This window comes from Acanthochromis polyacanthus, chromosome 8, assembly GCF_021347895.1.
Source record: "Acanthochromis polyacanthus isolate Apoly-LR-REF ecotype Palm Island chromosome 8, KAUST_Apoly_ChrSc, whole genome shotgun sequence".
NCBI classification, from domain to species: Eukaryota; Metazoa; Chordata; class Actinopteri; family Pomacentridae; genus Acanthochromis; species Acanthochromis polyacanthus.
This window is the reverse complement of record NC_067120.1, coordinates 21946616-21964639: the sequence shown is the minus strand read 5'-3', so window position 1 is coordinate 21964639 and position 18024 is coordinate 21946616. Positions and strand designations below refer to the sequence as shown.

The window sequence follows — 18024 nt, the reverse complement described above, 5'->3', positions numbered from 1 at the left end:
GAATGCTACTTGTACAGGTCAAATGTCCCACACTTAACTTTAACCACTGTTTTGTTCTGCACTTTCTGTAAGGATCTCCTGAATCTCCTGGCAGTAACGCTATGGTGAACCCAGGTTTGATCTGCAGCTGCTCCCTCAACAATGTGATTGTATGCTTAAACATTTTTTACCCTTTATTTTATTGCAGAGGCTGCAGAGTGGTGCAGTGGTTAGTACTGTTGCTTTGCAGCTAGAAGATCCTCGGTTCACGTCTGGGTCCAGGACTTTCTGCGTGGAGTTGTGCATGTTGTTTACGTGAGTTTTCTCCAGGTACTCCGGCTTCCTCCCACAGTCAAAAACATGCTGAGATTAATTGGTGATTCTAATTGTCCATAGGTGTGAATGTGAGTGTGATTGTTTGTCTGTATATCTAGCCCTGTGATAGACTGGCGGCCTGTGGTGTATAGATAATGGATGGACAGATTTCGTTGCAGTCATTTTTCTTCCAGTGGTGCTATCTTAACTGGCTCTTTCAACCAAAGTCGAGGGGTTAAAAAAAGGGATATCTGATGTCCTTTGTTGAATCTATTGTAATTTGAATAAATTTTGCATTTGTGGGCAGCTGTGGTTCAGGAGGCAGAGGAGATCAGGACTTCCCTCAATGCAGGTTAATTACAGATCATGTTGATTCCAGGCTTTGTGTAGGACCTGGAACTTAGTTCTATAGTTCCCCTCACTATAAGCCTCTGGGATTAGAGGCCCTAGACAACAACAGTCCAATAAATATTGTTTCATCTGTGCAGTGGCCAGAGGATGTGTTTCACAGTCATAGTAGTGTGACCTTGGAGTCACAGTTTATGCTGATGATGTTTCTTTAATAGTAAATCTACTAAATAATTTTAGATAATTTCATGGCAAAACATGTTAAGATGAGCGACTTTATATAACACACTATGTAATGAATCAAAAAAATTCTACTGTGGAATTTTAAAGGCAGTTGAAAAGACATATGTCTGTAAGTTATTATACAGTACATATACAGGTTCCTGTATAATGCAATTATCATAGCATCTATACACTAAAACAAGGTGCAAGACAGTGAGAGGGCTGGAAGGAAAAAGAAGCAAGAAAGTGTTCTGTCTGTATCAACTCCTGGTCTTTGTGTCGTCTCCATCCAACAGCATGGGGGCCACAGAAATTCAAAAAATGTGCTGATTTTAAATGAGGCAAGTCCTTTGGGTAAAATATAATGTCAATGGAAAATTGTTGTTTTGACTGTTGAGTGTCTCTGATATAAAAATGAGTTTGAAATACATTTCTGTCCCGCTCTGAATTTCTCCTGCAGAATTCTGTTGTCTGGCTGGCTGGCTTATGGGAGGCATCATCGAACAGTGTTCACGCTTTAACCATGAGCATTTTAAGGCACTTACCAAAAACACAGTGGAAGTGCTTGTGTGTATTGTCTCGCATGGCTAGACCATTATCTGGCACTAATGCATCTCTGTGTAGAATAATCTGGTTACACCTCATCATCTCTCTGCTGTAGGAAAGAAGGAAGGAAAAAAAGCTCTGACTTGTCTGTGTTTATTTAAACCAATCACAATCATCTTGGGCAGTGCTAAGAACAGCATGCTCCTTAGTGTTCACTTGGAAAATGGCTTGATGGTACCTTTGCATGGCAAAGAACAAGCAGTCCTGCGTTACTGCATGATCCAAATCTTAAAATTCAGTAAGGCGGTTGTTTGCTGTAGTGAAATACACTTTAAAAAAGGCAGCACATAGATAATGAGGCGGATGGGCAAAGTGTAACAAACTGCAACAAGATGAAAACAGACAATACTGGGTACTTTTACTATTTGATTTGTTGCTCTTTATCTGTTCCCTGTGAACCACACTGAACGGCCGCTAATTATTCCCGGTGTCTTCCTGAGCTGCTCCTCTGACTGGATCATCTGTGGAGGCAGGACAGCTCTACCCCTGTGTTGAAATTCACATCCATCCAGGGCGGACTGTACTCAGGTGTTTCAAGCTGACCCCAAACTGGTCCACAGTGTTTACAGCCTGAGTTCCTGCATGTGAGTCATTCTGATACAGACTTTCACCTGCTGTTTTTATCTGATCTGAAATAATCCTGTGTTCACTAAATAAACACAGTTTTTTCATCCATTGTGTACCAGGTTGCAGCTGGTATGTTGCTGGCGTCTCTGCTGTTTGCCGCAAGGACAGACTGTGTTTCATTGGGGGCAGTGAAGGACAAGCGACTGTCTACAAGCTCAAGAACCTCAATGTGGAAGAAGACATGTAAGTAAAACTATTTTACACGTGGCACAAAACACTCGAAATGCGGAAACATAACCTTGTAATTCCAGCATTTTTCTCTTCTATTTTGCAGCTATTTTTTTCTTTATGCTGAGTATGCTGACATACAAACTCTGCAGCAAAGGAAAATGACTAATAACAGGCACAAAGGGCAGGCTATGAGTCTGACATGACATTTTTAGGGGGTTGACTGAGAAGAGAATTGCAAACAAATCACAACAGTGAGTGCAGAGTGAAGCATGTCAGATGGTGAAACTACCTCTGGGGTTCTTTCTTTCAGGTAGACAGTCTGGATGATGTGCTTCAGTCTGTATTTCTCTGTAGAGCTGGAAAAACTGCTGTTAAAAAGTAAAAATCTGTGTGACATTTTAAATATGTCAGTGAGTTTGTGCCTGCAAAAGTGGCAGTTCAAAGTTGTTTGAAAGGCTTTTTTAAACCATGGTTAATGCTGTGAAGTTAATTTAAAGTTTCCTAAAAAATAAAAAATAAAACAATGTTAAAGACCTAAATAAACATTTGATTCACTGCATCATCCAGTGTAGTTTCTTTATGAAAAAAACAAGCGATAAACAAATGCAAGGGACAAAAGATAATAAATATTCAAAGCTGGTGGGGAAGGACAAAAGCCAGTCATAACATGTGAATTTAACTGTGGCCTTCAAAGATTTGGTTCAGTTTATCTTGATCAAGTGTCCTAAAAGCATCAGTCGGAGTCCAGAGTCCAACAATTACGTTGCTATTTTAGGGTATGGGGGAAGAGTTGTGTCTGTGGACAGCCAAGCTTTTAGTTTGTAGCTGGAAACAGCTTTCAGTTCAACTGAACTGAAGAATGCATCAGCTAACACCGTTATTCTGGATGACAGTGCTTTCTTTCATTCACTGACTCGGACAAATTGCATCACGCTCCCAAGACTAGCTGGTATGTCTATCAGTGACAAACTCTAGTTTGTGAAGTTGTGGAGACTTCAGCAAAATCATTCTTCAGCAAAGAGTTTCAAAAGTGGAAAATTTAAATGCCCAGGGGGATAAATAAAAGATCTATCTATCTATCTATCTATCTATCTATCTATCTATCTATCTATCATCACATCCCAGCTGACAGGATAAAATTCCACAACCAGATGTTTTTATGTCACCAAAAATACTTTGTGTAAGAACCTTAATATTTAACAGTATATAAATACGTGATGAAATTGAAAAACATTCATAATATGAGGAAGGCGAACTTTCCTACTAACAGGAATATATTTTAGAGATTGCAAGATGACAATTCAAAATAGAAAGTAAAAAGAAATGTTTAGATAAAACAAAGACAAAACTTTTAACTTAAACTCAAGGTCATCTAAATTGTAATCCACTGCCTTTCAGGTTAGAAGTTTTTCAGACAATATATCAAAACACAGAAACAGGTAAGTGGAATGAAGTAAAAATTCACTGCATCGAATTTAAAGTTGAGTTTGATGTTATGCACAAATCCAAATAGGCAAACAAAGCAAGCAGAGAAGGCCAGGAGACAGAAAAAGCAGGCAACAGGAAAGCTAAAGGCTGGGTGCCGGTAGGTCATTAATGAAAATAACAGGGGCAGGTAGGAAATACACTAATTCTCTTTCTTGGTGAGAGTTAAATGAGAAGTGCAGTATTACTTTTATTTCTGCTAAATATGACATCCCTTACAGCAGCAGGTTAGCTTTGTCTGAGATAAATGAAATAGGTTTTCATTGTCTAGTGAATGTGATTTTACAGCTACAATACACAGACTGAATTCCTCTTTGTTAATGTGTACGGCTTGTATCTGCTGACACCATGAGTTCAGGCACGATGAGTGTTCACCGGCAGCGCAAGGATTCACATGAGCAAATCGAATGACGACACAACAGGCAGAATGTGATCATTACTGTGATCTATGGCTCCAGAAGGTCACATATCCTCACAGTGTTGCTGAAGTCAGCTCTGCCGCCTGCTAAATTTAAAACACAGTGAGTAACAACAAGGATGGGAAGTCATATATTCCATGATGACAGGCCACAGACGGAGCATGTGATTCTGGCTCAGATCAACCTGAGAAAAATCATCTGTACATGTTGGGGAAACGGCAGAGATTTCCTGTTCAGTAAAGCACTTGCAACATGAAACCTTTTCTTTTACTTCTTCCACTGGTTGTAAATGTTAGACTCAGAGGATGTGAGGACAGTTGTGTGTTCCATGGTGTGGGTTTACATCCCTTTTTACGTCCACATGTTTTTGTTTTACTTTCAAGCACAGCAGGAAGTGAACCTGGATTTGAAAGTGACATGTCGCTTCTTGAAGGCTGTCAGTTACACTCAGTCTAGCGTACCAGCCTCAAAGCTGTGATGACAAGTTGTCAGAGTGATGATTTAAGTTTAATGTGAACAGCTGTTGTGCCTTTAACCCTGCAGCAAAGAGTCACAGCTGTTTGAATTGAAGAGCTGGCATGGCAGAACATGTCACACTATACACTAGCTGTACTTCCATAGTATTTTTATTCACATTTTTAAGTATTGCATTGTAGAGGGATGTTAATGAGAGGAGGTAAAATAACAGAAACACAGTTTAACAGCTCAGCAAAGTCAGAAAGATAGTTAGATTTGTAACAGTTATTCTATAATTCAAAAGTTTGGGGTCACTCAGGAAATTTCATGTTTTCCATGAAAACTCACACTTATATTCACGTGCTAGCATGACTGCACAAGAGTTTTCTACTCATCAATTAGCCTTTCAACACCATTAGCTAACACAATGTAGCATTAGAACACAGGAGTGATGGTTGCTGGAAATGTTCCTCTGTACTCCTATGTATTAATGTATCCGTTAAAAATCAGCTGTTTCCAGCTAGAATAGTCTTTTACCACATTGACAATGTCTAGACTGGATTTCTGATTAATTTAAAGTTATCTTCATTGAAAAAAACTGTATTTCTTTCAAAAATAAGGACATTTCTAAGTGACCCCAAACTTTAGAACGATAGTGTATATATAACGTTAACAAAGGAACAGCCTTACAGAACTGTATCTGAATCTAAAAACAAAACTTCGTGGTAGAGAGTTCAGCTTTAATGAGGGGAAGTTTAAATTAAAACAGTCACTGATGACATCAGAAAATAGTGACAAATACATTTTGAATTATGCAATACCAGTGTTGAAGACAAATCATGAGACTTTAGATCAGTTGTAGAGACACACACACAGACAGACAGACAGACAGACAGACAGACAGACAGACAAATAAAATACAATAGAAGTTTCTGACAAGAGCCTGGAGATGTAAATGGTCATTTGTGAGGAAATGATTTTGTGCCAACATGTCCTACGACCAGTAAACGCCACATCTCACCACGAAACATACTCCATACCTGCTTTCCTGTGGTGATAAACTGGATTTGTGTTTCTGGTGTTTTTCCCAAATGTCTGACTGCACCTTTAATGTCCTGGATGGCGGATGGGTTTGTCCAATTAGTGTGGAGGTGGAGCAGCAGGGAACAGACCGGAGAGCGACGGACGCGGTTTTTTCTTTCAGTTCCCGGACGGAGAAAAGCCGTGAACTTACTGTAAAGTTTGTACTCAGCTGCAGAAAGTAGATGTGACACAGTTAGTGCAGTCCGATGGTGCTGCAGGAAGATTTCCTCATGATTCAAGTGTCGATCCCATCGATGGAGAAGGAAGTGGATGAGTCGGGAAAGTCCAGAAAGGTGAGGACGTCCTGTTGAACCTGTTTCTTGTTCGCAGCAGCACAGAAACAGTGTTTGCTCCCATGCATGTTGTCTTTTGACTGCTTTGAATGAGCCATTCTGTGCTGTTCGGTAGAAAGAGCGGGACTCCAGGTGAGCCTGGTTACCTGCGTGGAGGCTGGAAATGAATTCAGCTCAGGTTTTCTCTGTTTCTGTCCAGAGCTGCCGAGATTCCTCAGAACCCGTTTGTCAGGTCCTGCTTTGAATTGACTCCAAATGAACAGTACGAGGTGGAGTAGGTGTTAAGATCATTTACTGAGAAAAAGTAGAATCATCAGTCTGTAAATATATTTATTACGAACAACAGTCCTGCATTCAAAATGAACTAATGTGGAAAGAACAACATGTACTTGAAGTACTCATTATACAGACTGTCTGTAGTTGTATGAAATGACTTGAACTTGAGCAACACTTCGCTGTTATGGTTGATTGGAGTTCACTCAAAGTGTTTTACATCTGTGGTCGACAGATATGAGCCTCTTATTGGCCAATATTGTATTAAATGAGGTACAAAATTACTGAACTAAACTGATAATGTATTTAACTGTGTTATTCAGCATTATCACTGTCTGGTGGCCTCAGAGACAACAGTGGCTTTTCTCTTCTTCTTCTGTCTCCTGCTCAGTCCTACATGTTGAGTTTGTCCTCTGCCTTCTCCTGTGATAATGGGCATTTGAGAAAGCTACCGTCTTTTGGCAGCATTTTGGTCGAGGTTTAATGATTGTAAATTTGGGAAAACATCCCATAAGCTGCAGTAGCTGGTGCAGACCGACCAGTGGTAGCCCTGTTAGAGCTAATAAATGTCTTTGTGCTTTGTATTTTATTCAAACAGCTGGTTACAGACTGAGCTGTAGCACCATCTCTGTGTGATTTGTCCTGAAGGGGGCTGAGCACAATGGGCCGTCAAGGCACAGGATTGTCTGTACTGTGTCTCGCATCTATTGATGGAAAATTTGCAAATCAAAGCACCTGCAAAGTCCAGCAGTGACTGCTTCACTTACAACTCTTTTAGAGATTAATTATGGAGGTGTTGATGACCAATACTGTCTTCCTACAGTCTGTCCTTACAACAATCTTGCGGTGTGTATGCAGTTGGCTCATTTGCACTGCAGACAGTCAACAGGATCACAGACTTTGTGGATGTTTGCAGAGGGCCCATACTGACCCTTGAGGAGTTGGATGGATGATAAAATTTACATCGTGTGAACTCTTGCAGATGTAGTTGCGGAACACATTAATGGAGCTTCAGCCGATCCCCTGGCAACTGATCAATACACAGCCAGAAATTGGTTAACAGGGATTTTTAATTGGTCAATCAGTGGGACTAATGTATAGCCCACACTTTTGCAGATGAGTCTGAAAATTGGATGGATTTAGAAGCTCATCTTATATTTTGTGTTTAAAATTGAAAAGAAAAAATAATAATGGCTACTTTTATATAGCACTTTTCAAGACACCCAAAGCGCTTTACAATGAATCCATTATTCATTCACTCACACATTCTCACTCTGGTGGTGGTAAGCTACATTTGTAGCCACAGCTGCCCTGGGGCAGGCTGACGGAAGCGTGGCTGCCAATCCGCGCCTACGGCCCCTCTGACCACCACCAACATTCACACGCATTCATACACCAGTGTGAGAGCACATGACTAGGCGAGAGCGGGAATCCAACCGCCGACCCTTCGATCATTTGACGACCCGCTCTACCACCTGAGCCACAGCCGCCCCAAAATAAGTTGTTAAATAAGACATATTTATGATTTTCCTCTGATAAAATGAATTTTTGCTGCATAATGTGAACTTTGTCATGTTTATGTCTGCATTTTCCATGCAGGAGCTCAACCATGCTCACATGTTGAGAAAATGTCATTAAGTCACAAGAAGTCATTAAAGAAAAATTAAGAGAAAGTAACAATGTCAGATGGCTGACAAAGAGCAAAACCACCATAAAGTGTCATAGTCTGGTTTGGGCCACTAAATGGCATCAGAACAGCTTGGCATTGGACTTTACTGGAGGAATGAACACCAATGTTCCAACAGATAATTTGGAGTTTTGATGATGGTGGTGGAGGACGCTGTCCAACCTGCTGGTCCAAAATCTCCCGCAGGATTTCATTTAGGTGGAGATACATTAACTGTGAAGGCTACAGTATATGACTGACATCATTGTAATCAAAGCATTCAATGATCCGTTGTCTCATACAGATGGAGGCGTTATCGTCCTGGTAGAGCATGCAGCAAAATGTACCCCACAGTAAAACAGGGACCAGGTCTGTAGGACTCACTGTAGTACTCAAAGGTTCAGGATCTTCCATTAATTAGCCACCCCCTGCAGCAGTTTCAAAATACTCAATCACCAGTGGAAGTACAGAATCATAATAAGTTAGAATATTTGCTATGCAGACAAAAACAAAACCCCTGTGACTGCTGTTGTTATATTTGTATTTTCTCATTGGATTATTGTGACTCATCGTGAAATGTCAGGGCAGACACCGCTAATTTCAACCACATTATATGTTGGGTTCATTTGTAACCTTGTAGCATATTTTATGAACTTCTGCTGCATATGGACATGTGGTAGAGAAGTATAAAATTCACTTCTTCCTCTTTAAGTGAAAGAAAGTACTTCAGTAGTGTATTTATTCACAGTAATTGAGAACAGTTGATCTCGTTCAACCTCTGGTTTTAACATGAAGGAGCTACTCTAGTGTTGTTGGAGGTCTGATTCATTCAGTGAACAGCATTAAATGAGCTCATGTTAGTTACAAGCACACTGACGAAAGTAGACCGGTCATCAGATAATATTTCCATCTGAGCGATTTGAAAGATCTACAGAATATAAATCATGTGGGTATTTCAGGACTGTTTTGCAGTGAAAGTATTTTCAGATCGTACAGCTAAATTATTATTGTATTGTTCTTGTAAGTGACATTGCTCAGGGATGTACTCATGTCTGTTGTATACTGTATAAATGAGTGTGAATGCATGTCTGAGCACATATAGATTACTTTGAGTCAGTGATCAGATATTCAGTATCACTGGAACCATCATCATCATCTAAAAGCCACCTTGTCTCAAATACATCTTCCATGTGTTTTATATGTTGTGTCATTGTTTTTCCATTTATTTTACATCCTGTACTTTTCCATTTTATTCCATGTTTTACTCCAGAGTTGTTGTTTTTTCCAGACTTTTGTGCTGTTACTCTCAAGATTCTGAATAAATAATTTTCATCTTGACTAAGACTAATGTTAGGCTGTGCTCATCTCTGTTCTTGAGAGTGAAATATGAAGCTCTGTATCTCCTCCTGCTGGAGAAATGTTGTTGTATCATTATACAGCCCTCAGTGGAATAACCTAAAGCATGAATCAGTCAGAGTCAGAACATTTAAATGTCACTGTCAGTATGAAGGAAAACTGAGCTTCCTGGCACAATGCTGCACACATTAAACTATTACCAATTAGCGCTACACTCACTACCTGTTTAAAAGGCTAAATGACTCAATAAATTACTAATTCTATATTAATCTTCGGCGTCTTGTTCTGTCTTCTGTTTGCAGCTTTTCAGAGTTGAAGTCTTGTTTAATGAGAGGAAACACTATGTGCTCAGAAGAAACAGTGAGTTCCAGACTCTCCACAGAAAAGTAAGTACCTTCATAACCACAGTTGCTGTGACTAGACTACCGTTCAAAAGTTTGGGGTCACTTTAAAAGTGTCCTTATTTTTGAAAGAAAAGCAGTTTTTCTCAATGAAGATAACATTAAATGAATCAAAAATATACTCTAGACATTGTTAATGTGGTAAATGACTATTCTAGCTGGAAACGACTGATTTTTAATGAAATATCTCCATAGAGGTACAGAGGAACATTTCCAGCAACCATCACTCCTGTGTTCTAATGCTACATTGTGTTAGCTAATGGTGTTGAAAGGCTAATGGATGATTAGAAAACCCTTGTGCAGTTATGTTAGCACATGAATATTAGTGTCAGTTTTCATGGCAAACATGAAATTGTCTGGGTGACCCCAAACTTCTGAACAGTAGTGTATATTGATGAGGCTGACTGTGATGTGGAGTTGGGTTAACTTTGTGTATTGTGCCTCTGAATGAATGATTTTGAAAGTTTTTTGTGTATCAGTACAGTCCTGCCCTTTCTTTCTGTCACACTTGTCTGGATTATTGCTGGTGGCTTTTCTGAGCTGTGCAGTCTCTGGACAGGCTGCCTGGAAGACCTTTGCTCATTTATTTTTCAGATATTTAATTTAATTTAATTCAGAGGAGCAGCTGTTGCCCACCAACTCCATGCTCACACTGTTTACACCAGGGACCAGCTAATCATGTTGAAACCAGTCAGCATAGCGACCAGAACAGCAGCAAGATACTTCCCAGAAGAAATCCAAAAACATGTTGAGGAAGCACAGGAAGAATGAGACTGATTAAAAATAGACCTGTTTGCAGACAACAGAGACTGATGGAGATATAGAAGTGTGGCTTTGTTTTTATCATCGTGGACAATGTGAGATCACTGGGATGTCAGATGGACAAGCTAAAAGTCCTAGTGAGGAAGTCAGGGGTTTTTCTGTTTCACAGAGACATGGCTACAGGAAAATATTCTACATCACATCATTTCCATCTATGCTTTAGGACAGTTGAGGTGAACAAGAATGAATCTAACACTGGCAAGAAAAGAGGATTTTATTGAGGAGTCCACATTATGCTTTGTAGGTTTTTCCCCTTTCCTCTTTTGAGTGTGTTAAATCCTCAACAAAGCCAGTTATTCTATCTCAAAGAACAAACTGCTCCTTACCTGCTTGAAACACGTCGTTTGAAGTCCAGACTCTTTTTTCCATTACTTAGACTACATTACAAAAGTTTGGGACCACTCCGATAATTTCATGTTTTTTCATGAAAACACACTTTTATTCATGTGCTAACATAATTACACAAGGGTTTTCTAATCATCAATCAGCCTTTCAACATGATTAGCTAATACAATGCACTATTAGAACACAGGAGTGATGGTTGCTGGAAATGTTCCTCTGTACCCCTATGTAGATATTCCATTAAAAATCAGCTGTTTCCTGCTAGAATAGTCATTGACCACATTGACAATGTTTAGACTGTATTTATGATTAACTTAATGTTATCCTAATTAAGAAAAACTGCATTTCTTTCAAAAATAAGGACATTTCTAAATGACCCCAAGCTTTTGAATGGTGCTGTATCTATTCAGTGTTTAGCATATTTATGGAACACCTGCCTGCAGCTAGTTTAGCCCTGAAAGAATGAGCTGCTCCCCGCTGATATTGTGTCAGCAGGGTCGCTTCTGCTAGAGCTACATCTCTCTGCCTGTACTCGAGGTTACACGACGGAACCATCCATCCATCCATCCTCTATACACCGCTTTATCCTCACTAGGGTCGCGGGGGTGCTGGAGCCTATCCCAGCTGACTCGGGCGAAGGCAGGAGACACCCTGGACAGGTCGGCAGTCTGTCACAGGGCTACATATACAGACAAACAATCACACTCACATTCACACCTACGGGCAATTTAGTAACCAATTAACCTCAGCATGTTTTTGGACTGTGTGAGGAAGCCGGAGTGCCTGGAGAAAACCCACGCATGCTCAGGGAGAACATGCAAACACGACGGAACCAACGTTCTTCATTTTTGTCAGGTCAGATGACAAGTCAGAGCAGACCGGGCTTTGTAGGACGGAGGCATTAAGAGACAGGAGATAAAACATGCCTTTCAGACAGAGGGCGAAAACAAAGACTGTAGCAATGTACAGTGTGAGAAAATGAATGGACATTTTTCAGTTATTATTAAAGTTAATGTGCTGAACTCCAAGTCTTGGAGTTTTGTCCACATTTAATCCCCCGAAAACTTTCACATGCTGTCTTGATTGTTCTGGACGCACACCCTTCTGGTATCTCTCCAGCCATTTGTGACTACACACTGTACATCTCAGTGGTTTCTTCATGACCTTCAGGGACTTCAACCATGTGGCACTGGACAAGACTCTTTCCATTTAAACTCAGTTTGCAGACTGCTCTACCAGATGAAACAGAGTGCTGACCACCTGTGTGGTCATCCACTTCTACAGTTCTTCCTCTTTCCGTTTAGGTTTTATTCATGTACAACCCCCACAAATGTTAACAAGCAATTTTCTTGCAGCGAATAAATGTTGTTTTGTGGTTAAAATAACAGTTTACATGCACAAGTAAACTGAAAATTCCAAACTGCGAAGGTCTCCTGCAACTGCACATGTATTTCCAGTGGCCTGAAACAAATGTCTCAGAAAGTTGTGAAAACTTGTGAGGGACAAAAAAATCTGTATTCTTTAAAAGCTGAGCTTCACCCCATTTGTAAATTTGATTTGAAAGCTCTTTGTTTGTCTCGTGGTGTCTGCAGCTCAGGAAGATCATCCAGGCTCCGGATTTCCCGAGCAAAAGGAATCCCCATCTGAGGACCAAACCTCTGGAGCAGAGGAGGCAGGAGCTGGAGGATTACATCCAGGTAACACAGCAAACCCACTCCTCATCTCTCAACTTGATATACTTGAGCAGAAATCCTCGGCTGTGCTGAGGTGTCTTTGTGAGAGACACATTTTATAGGATTCTCTTCATTTTCGACTTCTACTGTAAAGCCACTGTAAAACCTCACTAACTAATTCAACTGTAGGTACTTTTTGAAAGGTGAATTCACAAGTTCACTGTTGGGATTCTGACCTCTGGTAACACCGTGGAGCTGTTTTCATGTGAACATTTACTGTGTGTCACATCAAACACATTCCAGCCAGTGCACACATTCCTATAGAGGTGACAGATCGTAACATACAGTATGTGACACTTATCATATTGCTGCCTGCGGAAGGGCCATGCTACTCTGTTTTGGAAGTGTTTGAAAGGAGCTTAACTACCTGCTTACTGAAAGCTTAAACATCAGGTTTTCATTGCTGGACAGTATTGAAGTTTATTTAATTTTTGAATCCTCACAATCTTAATTTGAAAAAACAAAACAAAAAAAACGCAACAATCTTACAGTTTGACTCTTTGACTCTTTGACTCTTCTTCGATGACCAGGAGATCATCTATCAAAATGAAGACGTGCCACAGGTGCTGCTGGACTTCCTCCATGTGAAACATTTCCATACAGGCCATAAGATGAGCAGCACGGAGTAAGTCCTTCGGTCCGGACTCCTCTGACTGCACCCAGAGATGTTGGACACGTAGCTATATTTAGTGCGTCTAATTTGGGATTGGGGGCAATGCAGCAACATAATAAAACCCCAGAAACATTTCACACAGTGGTGTGGAGCAGCAGCACTGACTCTAACCCACAATTTAGCTACCAATCAAGGACAGAAAACTATACAGGTCCTTCAGTTTAGTTCATGCTGAAAGTGTTTTGATATTCCTCTATTATAAAAACATTTATCCTTTTTAAACTAGAGGAAATTTCTGTAATATAGAGTAGCACGTCTTCCATCTTTGTTGTAAACGCATATGCTAACTTTTATGTTGATCGTGTCCTTGCGGGAATTATCTAACAGTTATGTGTTCTACTTTTAGGTCGCTTGATGAATTGGACAGTCAGGATTACAAGTAAGAGCTTCACTCGTATTTCGTATGTTTCAGTTTTTGTGTGATTCAGTGTGTGTCCTGCATCAAGAGGGATGTAGCAAAAAACAGCCATTTGAGCATCAGACATTACACTTAGATGACTACACATTACTTCTGGTAATGTTTTGTTCCTTTGCACTTCTCCACTCCACCAGGTCCAAATTTTTGAAATCTGTGTGGTATGAACATACAACAAAATCTCTGTTAACAGCAACACACCAACATTCCACAAACAATAATCATTTTAATGCTTTGTTTGGTTGCTTCTGACTTTGTCTTATTACATATGCAGCAAATTACTTTGTCTTTTTTCTACTTAGTGACCACTGCTTAGAAAGTAAGCACAGCCACAAAGCATGAAAGTAGACTGTGTGAAGTAAAACATCAAAAATGTTGCCAAAGCTGTATTATAGAACTATATGAGAAATGTGGCTACTGAAGAAGAAGCTCTTAAAAGGTTTTCAGTGACTTTGACTTATGGCTGTGAAATGATGCTTATCAAATGATGCAATGCAGTTGGAGTGTGACACACTTAAGGGCCACTCCAGAGCTCAGGGCCATGAGTCCACTCTGCTACCACCTTAAGAACGGGCTTGTCGGCGCCAAACCTCGTCATCATCATTCTAGCAGATCCAAGCTGTACCAGAATGTGCGCTATGGCTGCAACTAAAAGTTATTTTCGATGTTGAGCGATCTGTCCTTACATTTGGTATAAAATGACAGAGAACTTCCCAAAACCCAAGGCGGCTGTGATGTCTTCTTTGCCCACAACACAAAGATATTCAGTTTACTCATGTGGTAGAGGAAATAAGCCAGAAAATATTCAAATTTAAGAAGCCAGAATCAGAGAATTGCAATTTTTTTCTTTAAGAAATTGCTCACTCAACATTGGGTGTCCTGGTCGAACAGATGACCAATACACAGGCTATAGACCTGATGCTGCGGTCATTGGTTCAAATCCAGTCCATGGCCCTATGCTGCAGGTCCTTCTCCTATTCTTCTCCTCACATTTCCTGTGTCTTTCTCCACTGTCCTATATAATAAAGCCTAAAAGGTCAGAAAAAATAAATCAATTAATGGAAATGGAAATGATGCAACACAGTTAATTTTGATGTTTGAAGAACTACAATCATTGCATGAAACCGACTGATTCCTTTTTGCTTTGGTTTCCTCAGTTTTCAGTTACCACATCAGCGGGTAGTGGGATTCTTTCAGGATCCTTATATCTCCAAATGCACATCAGGTAAGAAAGAACAGACTTGATCTACACAGCATTTGTTGTGCTATAGTCAAAGAAATTCCGAAAAATGTTGACACTGAAAAAAACACAAAGAAAAGCCCTTCATTTAGTTTTTTGGCATTGTATTTTAGAGATGAAAAGTCTCAAAATGCTAGAATTGTAACCAGTCAAAGGAAATCTTGGTAGACGTACAGTCAATGTTAAATAAATTAGAAGTTGGGAGATGTTGGGAGATTTCAAAGTTGCAAAAAGGAGGCGTGTTCATAAGTTGTCGCCTTGCTGCCAAAAATAACATATTAACCCTCGAGGGCTCTTGATGTAGCGCTTTACTCATCATTAAATTCTAACCGATTGTCTGACAAATGAATATCTTCCAACCAATTGACTAGCTGACCTGGAAACTACATCCCTATGAAAAACACCACGTCCTTAGTCACACATAATAAACCCTAAGTTTTGTCTCACAGGTCTCCCAGATGTCGTTGTGGACGGAGTACTTCAGGGATTTTACCCCCGGGATGTCCGGGTCAGCTTCACCTCCTCCACACTCCCTGAGCCAAACTCCACCACTTCTATAGAGGCCTGAACACAGACAGTAGAGTCAAATACACAAAACTATGAGTGAAAAAGCCATCTGCACACAACAAGCTAACATAACAGAACAGTTTCTGTATGGCTGATCCCGGTGGGATTGAAACCATCATGCAGTCTATATTGATGCAGTGATTTTACTTAGTGTCAGACTCGCATACTGTGTGTCAGTGTTTTATAGCCATGAAGATGTCAAATCGATTTTAATCAGGATTATTGGCATTATTATGCTGCCGAAGCAAATGTGAACCCAGTAAAATACATATTTAATGTGTGCCATTTGTTTTAGTGACATTGTAGGTAAGTAGATGTGAATATTATTTTAAAATAAAGGACTACTGACAATATTTCTACTTGAAAATTAGAGGAAGAGACAGTTTTTAAGATGTTTTAGTTTACAGTTTTGTTCTTTTTGTCAAAGTAACTGTTTGACCTGTTTGAGTGTGGGAACACAGTTTCAAACATACTCACTGGAAAGTGATGTAAATATTTTTCAAAGATTTTGTAGCGCTTTTTAATGTAACCAAATGTTTTGGTCGTGCATGTGTTTTTATATCATGCTCTTTATATTGAAAGTGGAATAAAGACTCGAACAGGACTCAACATGTGGGAATTTTCTAAATGAACCTGAGTCATAGAACATGAAGAGCCACATTTCTCTGTTTGAGAAGCTATAGCTATAAGGTGTCACTTGACCTTTTAACTGCTGTATTTAGGTCACTGATTAGGCAGCCGAGTTGTTAAATCATTTCTATCTGCAGTGAGGCCTAAGTTCCCCCAGTCGATGAAAAGATTTAACTGTTCTCACAAGCATTAGAAGGGTTTTATATTGTCTATTTAGCTTTATCAACCAAAAGGAAAGGATGGATTGACTGTGTGCCATATAAGTTGAAGTGTCTGTTGTACTGTTATATGTTTTGAGACAGGGTAAATATTTTTTTCAAAAACAGTTGATAGTAAATGATTGAAGTGTTGCTACTGTTGAAGAAATTTCAGTTTTAGCCCTTTGAAGTTTGCTGTAGTGGGGTGTTGTTTTCCGGTATACTGTGGACACAGTCTGCAAAGCCAGCCAAGAAGGACAGACTTTATAGGGATGGTCAAAGAGTGGGCCATAGGGCACGTTGTTTGCGTATAGTTGCTGATTAATGACAGAGGGAAAGCAAACAAAGAACAAAACATGAGGGTTCTGGTAGACAACAAATGTAAGAGGCGGAAGTCTGTCAGACAGTAGAAAATAGCAAAAGGTTTAAGAATTGTGAATAACAGTAGGTAATGGAATGAAGAAGTGACACTAGGAGGTATCTGTAGCAAAAGATGTGCTATTTCTTCATCACTACACACAGTATGCAGGTTCAGAAGGTGTCTTCATTTTTTCAGGTTTCTCCACAGCAGTCACGCCTCGCCTCAGCCTGGAGCAAAAGAGTCGACAAGTAGCAACAAGTAGGTCAGATGGAACATGACTGCATACTTGTCTTGAGAAAAAAGTGGTTTATTTTTCAGTATGTTGTTTGACTGTGGCTCTAACTGACCTCTTGTTGATTTCAAGACTTGGCTGGATCTGTCCACTGAGGAGTACATTTTGTCGACTCTGTGCGAGGCAGTTGAAAGTGTTTTAACATTTGTATCTCTGCTACAGCCTTTCCGTTAAATATGTACCTCCAATCTCTAAACCTACACACTGCACACAGAAGTGGATCACTATAGGGGTGACCGCTGTAGTACGTCCTATTCATGCTTTCCACATTAGCAAGCAGGTGATGGTCTGTGTGACAAAATTTATCTCCCCCAAGTCTGTAAGAGTCTGTGTGTACTCCTCCACAAACATCCACGTGCTGTCTAAATTTCAATGCTACAAGTTGCAATAGTGCACATGCTTGGCAGTAGTGAGGATGCGCAAAAAAACAAAGATGCAACTTACTACTCATGTATGGAATAGAGAATAATAAAACGCTGCGGCTCCACATAGTGCAGAGTACCTCAGTCAGTTCAGTCTTGTGGAAATCTCTGTGATCTCTTATGTTTGTGAGACTCTTCTTTTTCTATGGTCCAGAATTTGCTTCAAGTATGGGGAAAAAAATCATCTTTAGGTGGATTTTGTAGAGACTACACTGTCCACCATGAGGCTGGAAAAATGAATTAGCTAAGAAACATTCCAATTAGCTGCTTAACTGTGCTAACATTAGAACTGTGTAGATACATGATAAAAATAAACTAGTTACCACAGCTAGCTGTGTTATTCATGCATAGCCATTCATACATCTTTTAACTAAATATATCTATAATATATGGCAGGACAACCTCTTCACTGATTTTATTCCATACATCATTGGTCCCATTTTTGTCAGTCATGCCCCATGCGTGTATTCCATAAAACTGAACTGTAAAAACTGATAAAAATGAGCCTATCTTCCATGGTTGCAATGAATTAACTGCAAATAAATGGCTTTCCTTTGTGTCACTTGTTTCCAGACCTGTTCAATGAAGGTTTTAATCCCTATAGTCTTCAGAACTCTGTGCAAAAGTTAT

General features: G+C 39.8%; 1 protein-coding gene across 1 annotated transcript; it reads left to right on the top strand.

Annotated features, from left to right (window-relative positions):
- The first annotated feature begins 269 nt into the window (after window positions 1-269).
- On the top strand, window positions 270-17951 carry snx22 (sorting nexin 22). The gene is made up of 9 exons (XM_022201564.2): window positions 270-2054; window positions 2157-2280; window positions 5773-6004; window positions 9602-9685; window positions 12457-12561; window positions 13128-13222; window positions 13617-13649; window positions 14843-14910; window positions 15375-17951. Exons 3-9 carry the CDS (start codon window positions 5918-5920, stop codon window positions 15491-15493), a joined length of 591 nt encoding a protein of 196 aa, XP_022057256.1. The 5' UTR covers window positions 270-2054; window positions 2157-2280; window positions 5773-5917; the 3' UTR covers window positions 15494-17951.
- The last annotated feature ends 73 nt before the right edge of the window (window positions 17952-18024 follow it).